Source organism: Entamoeba dispar, genomic scaffold (assembly GCF_000209125.1).
Source record: "Entamoeba dispar SAW760 scf_1105229458145 genomic scaffold, whole genome shotgun sequence".
NCBI classification, from domain to species: domain Eukaryota; phylum Evosea; order Mastigamoebida; family Endamoebidae; genus Entamoeba; species Entamoeba dispar.
In genome coordinates this window covers 1,884-6,321 of record NW_001853046.1, presented here as the reverse complement: position 1 = coordinate 6,321, position 4,438 = coordinate 1,884, and the positions used below count along the sequence as shown (strand labels likewise).

At 21.0% G+C, this 4,438-nt stretch overlaps 5 protein-coding genes across 5 annotated transcripts in view, besides 10 other annotated features; 3 read left to right on the top strand and 2 right to left on the bottom strand.

The window, feature by feature from the left end:
- Nucleotides 1–6, top strand: part of EDI_349300 (uncharacterized protein) — a gene marked incomplete at both ends in the record, with an annotated part of 438 nt that extends 432 nt beyond the window's left edge. Inside the window, one exon of the mRNA XM_001733192.1 lies at nucleotides 1–6. This exon is cut by the window's left edge and continues 432 nt beyond it. Coding sequence (XP_001733244.1) covers nucleotides 1–6 — 6 coding nt within the window.
- A 63-nt stretch (nucleotides 7–69) lies between these two features.
- Nucleotides 70–112: a sequence feature (AT_rich).
- Nucleotides 113–273: 161 nt separating this feature from the next.
- Nucleotides 274–329: a sequence feature (AT_rich).
- A 416-nt stretch (nucleotides 330–745) lies between these two features.
- Nucleotides 746–794: a sequence feature (AT_rich).
- EDI_349290 (uncharacterized protein) lies at nucleotides 791–1,744 on the bottom strand (the record flags this gene model as incomplete). Its single annotated transcript, XM_001734286.1, has 1 exon — nucleotides 791–1,744. The coding sequence occupies one exon, from the start codon at nucleotides 1,742–1,744 to the stop codon at nucleotides 791–793; it is 954 nt and encodes a 317-aa protein (XP_001734338.1).
- A 19-nt stretch (nucleotides 1,745–1,763) lies between these two features.
- Nucleotides 1,764–1,846: a sequence feature (AT_rich).
- EDI_349280 (uncharacterized protein) lies at nucleotides 1,845–3,224 on the top strand (the record flags this gene model as incomplete). Its single annotated transcript, XM_001734285.1, has 1 exon — nucleotides 1,845–3,224. The coding sequence occupies one exon, from the start codon at nucleotides 1,845–1,847 to the stop codon at nucleotides 3,222–3,224; it is 1,380 nt and encodes a 459-aa protein (XP_001734337.1).
- Nucleotides 2,309–2,331: a sequence feature (AT_rich).
- Nucleotides 3,220–3,269: a sequence feature (AT_rich).
- Nucleotides 3,270–3,272: 3 nt separating this feature from the next.
- Nucleotides 3,273–3,310: a microsatellite.
- Nucleotides 3,311–3,341: a sequence feature (AT_rich).
- A 19-nt stretch (nucleotides 3,342–3,360) lies between these two features.
- EDI_349270 (uncharacterized protein) lies at nucleotides 3,361–3,882 on the top strand (the record flags this gene model as incomplete). Its single annotated transcript, XM_001734284.1, has 1 exon — nucleotides 3,361–3,882. One exon carries the CDS (start codon nucleotides 3,361–3,363, stop codon nucleotides 3,880–3,882), a length of 522 nt encoding a protein of 173 aa, XP_001734336.1.
- Nucleotides 3,419–3,441: a sequence feature (AT_rich).
- Nucleotides 3,874–3,950: a sequence feature (AT_rich).
- Nucleotides 3,950–4,438, bottom strand: part of EDI_349160 (ccaat-binding transcription factor, putative) — a gene marked incomplete at both ends in the record, with an annotated part of 597 nt that continues 108 nt past the window's right edge. Inside the window, one exon of the mRNA XM_001733191.1 lies at nucleotides 3,950–4,438. This exon is cut by the window's right edge and continues 108 nt beyond it. Coding sequence (XP_001733243.1) covers nucleotides 3,950–4,438 — 489 coding nt within the window.

The window sequence follows — 4,438 nt, the reverse complement described above, 5'->3', positions numbered from 1 at the left end:
TTTTGATAAAAAGCAGATAATTGAGAAAAAATAATAAGTATATCCTAACATCCAGTTATATAATGTTAGATATTATAATATCTATTTAAATGATTATATTTTAAATAAATATCTCTTTCTATACAAAAGTTACTTAATTCTGGTTATTTATTATGTTCAATAAAGAAATTAAATAATAATATTGAATTTAACTCTTTTTCATCTTGAGTTAATTCTTGTTGTTCTGTGTATTGAATAACTTTACTTGTAATATCGATACCACAACTTAAAGACATTTAATTTGTTAATTATTAATTTAAATAAGATAAAAAATATAAATAATATTTAAAGAAAACAAATAAACATCCCAAATATCTATTTCATCATTATTCATATTGATATTAGTTACTTCATTTATTTTATAGAATTTATTAGTTTTGACTTTCTTTTTCAATGGTAAGTAATTGAGTTGAAATCATAAATTTTCTTTTAGAATTTTGAGAAGTATGAATATAGAGATGGATGAAGATTCTGTTAAATGACTTTAATTCATTTTGAAGAACGTTGTAATAGTATTAATTGAATTACAAAATAAACAATAAGATCAAAGAATTAAGTTAGTTGAATATAGTATTTAATACTCTTTCATTTATCCATAATAAGAGATAGAAATGTTCTATGATTTTTTTTTTGGTTTAGGAAGTTGTTTAACTTAACATATGATAGTATGAAACAAATCAACTTTTTTGGATTTGAAAGGGAAAAGATTTTTTATTTGTAAAAAAAGTTAGTTATTTTAAATGTTTATAATTTAACTCAGACCACAGAACTTATAACTATTGAGTTTCAAATAACTATTTTGTTGAATAATTCCAAAAAGTTGTGTTTTAAATGAACTATGACTTAATGAAATAATAGTTTCTACAAAAAGATTAATTTCATAATCATTTTGAGGTAGAAATTGAAGAAGAATAATAGATGTTTCATTAATATAATAAGTAGCTATAATAGGCCATTTTTTTAATACACGTAAAATATTGATAGTAATAGAATCATTTCTTTCATCTAATTGATAAAAGTCATTAGTATCTAAAGAATCCACAGGAAGATCTAAAAAAGTAGTTAAATGATCAGTACAAGTATCAATAAGATTATCTGTTCCATATAAATCAAATAATCTTTTTATAATACCAATATTAATCCAAATAAATAAAGTTTGTTCATTAATAGATAAAATTAAATCACAAAATTGAGAAAAACAATCTTGAATATCACAAAAAAGTAATTGAGGAAAATAAGAAGATAAATTTTCATTAAAAGAATTATTATAACACATATTTGTAAATATTACTAATATTTCTTTACAACATTTTGTAAAAAGAAAGTTTATAAAACAAGAGATTGATGATATTAATTGAATTTGTATTGAATGAAATTTTGATAATATTTCTATTGCCATAAATATATCTTTAATTGATTCAAATTCTTTAATTTCTTGTAATTGTTTCTTTCCATATTTAAAAAATATTGGTGCATTTTGTTCATTTGATATTTTTTTAACATAAAGATAATATTCCCATGTTTGTATAATTTTATTTGTTATTTCAAAATCATTTATTGAATATTTAGTATAATCAATTTCATTTTCATTAATTCCTCTTTTTTGACTTTGGAACAATTCTCTTCTTTTTTTTCGTAATATTGATAATTCATTTTCTCGTTTTTGATAAATATCTTTTGAAATGTTTTCTCTTAAATTTGTCATTTTAATTTGATTCTTTTAGTTTTTTTTTTATTTTATTTTAAATAACAAATTATTAATTAAGTTATTTTTTGTTATTTAATATTAAATAAATCAAAATTATATGAAAAGACAAATAAGTAAAAGAAAGTATTTTAGATTTGGAAATATATTTTGTATGTCTAAACAATTATATATGAAAAGATATAATGTTTCAATTAATATTGTTTTAAAATGGTTTGATAAACTTGAAATGACTATTCCAAAAGATTTACCAAAAGAAGGTTCAATAGAATTAATTGAAATGCCAATGGATAATGGGAAATCATTTATTACTAATCCACATTTTATATGTGAAATGGTACATCATAAAGTTATAAGAATTCATTTACATCCAACTTCTCTTTCTGATTTAATACCAAAATATTTAGAACAACATAGTCCAACATATATTTTTAATAAATCATATTTTGAAATGAAAAAAGGAATGATTTATGAAAAAAATGTTGAAGAATCTAGAAGTCCAAATCTTTCAATACAATCAGATAATGATGAATTTTATCAACTTGTTGCTCATCGTGTAATGAGAATATTAAAAAAATATTTTATAAGAAGAAAACAAACTGGACCTCATGGAGAAACTCATGAATGGAAAAATGGACAAATACCATTAACTTTATTTTTAGAACTTATTGAAGGATTAAATAATGTTCTTAATCAAAAACCATCATTTGTTACTATTACACCACCATGTTTTGTTATTGGTGATTTAAGTGGAAGTTATGATGATGCAATTAGACTTTTTTATGCATTAGAAATTATTCCTTCAAGTAGTTTTGGTCCTTGTAATGTAGTTCTTGTTGGTGATTATATACCATTTGGTCCTCATCCAATTGAAGTATTTGCTTTAATAGCAGCACTTAGAATTTTATGTCCATTAAATTTTGTATTATTAAATCCTCAATATCCTTTATTAAATCTACCTAATGAATTAATTCCAATATTTGATTTTATTAAATCTAAGATTATTGATCAATATGGAAATGATAAATTATATCATTCAATTATTGAATCTATTAGTCATTTTGCTATTGGTGCATTAATTGATAATAAAATTCTTTGTCTTCATTTTGGAATACCAGATTCTATTTCAATATCTTCTAATATTCTTGAAGAATTAAAAAAATTAAAGAAAATCCCATATAAAATTATTCCTATTAGTGGATCAGAAAAAGAATCTAAAGAAAAAGGATGGTTATTAGATACAGATATTCTAGAAAATACTAAATGTGATTATATTATTAGAGGAAAAGGAAATGAAAAAGATAATATTCTTTTATCAGAAAGTGGTCATATGTTATTTTTAAAATCACATTGTATGGATTTACAATCAAAAAGAAGTGCAGGTGTATTAATAGATAAATCTATGTTAAAGATATTAATAGTCTCTAAACATATTACTGGTCTTGAAAAAGAAGAAGAACAAGAAATGGATCAAGAATAATATTCTAATTTTTTTTTTTCTTTTAGTTTAAAAATATATATTTTTGTTAAAATATTTATAAAAATAAAAAAAAAGATAAAATTAAATAAATAATTTTTTTTGTTTTAATTAAAAAAAGTTCTTGAAATATTTTGAGATGTTTACTGCTGTTATAATACCTGATGATTCTGAATCTGAATCAAGTCAAACACCACATTATATTAAAAAAAATAAAATACAATATGCAGGAGATGCATCAATTGAAACATTTTTCTTAATAGGATTATTAGCACAACATGCAAGTATTAAATTTTCAATATTACATCCAAAAGAAGTAGATGCTGCAATTCCTTATATATCAACAATTGAAATTGAAGGAGATATTGTTGATTTTAAAGAATATTTAAAATCTAAATTTCCAAATGAACCAACATCATATCAAATTATTAATACTAGTAATAATTATATTATAGATATAATTGGATTATTTGGATATTCTTTTCAAACAAAAACTATAGATATATATGAAATGATTGAATCAGTTGAAAAAAATAATGAACCATTTTTATATTCTGATGAAATTATTTCTATTGGTACACAAATTCACAATATATTTTTTGATAATAAAGAAGAAATAATTTTAAGTTCAAGAACAAAATTAGTTAAAGAGATATTTTAAAAAATAATCAATTAATTTATTGTTTAAATCATAAAGAATAAATTATATTATGAATTCTTATAAATAATCAATTATGTGGTAAAAAATCAATTAAAAAATCAAATTTTTCATCATTAATAATTGCTTTAACAATATCATCTTTTTTAATTACTTTTCTTTTTCCTTCTGAAGTAAGATATCCTGCACGTGTTGTTAAATCTTTAATAAATAATTCACATGCACGAGAAAGTATTTCAATTGTTTCTGTTTTTAATTGTTTATTATTAGTATTTATTTTTGTAATTTTTCTAATTCGAGCAGGTGGAAATGGTTTTTTTTTAAAATCATAATTTTCTGATTCTAATAATATTTGTTCCCAAAAATCACTATCACCAAATCGTTTAATTGGATAATTTATTTGTCCGCTATTTGGTGATAATGTTTTATCAGAAATAGAAGGTTGAATTGGAGATTCTATAGGTTGTTGAGATAAAACAGAAATTGTTTCTTTTATACCAAAACTTTTAGGTTCAGAATATGTATATAAAGGAGGATTTTCAATTTTTGAATTAGGATA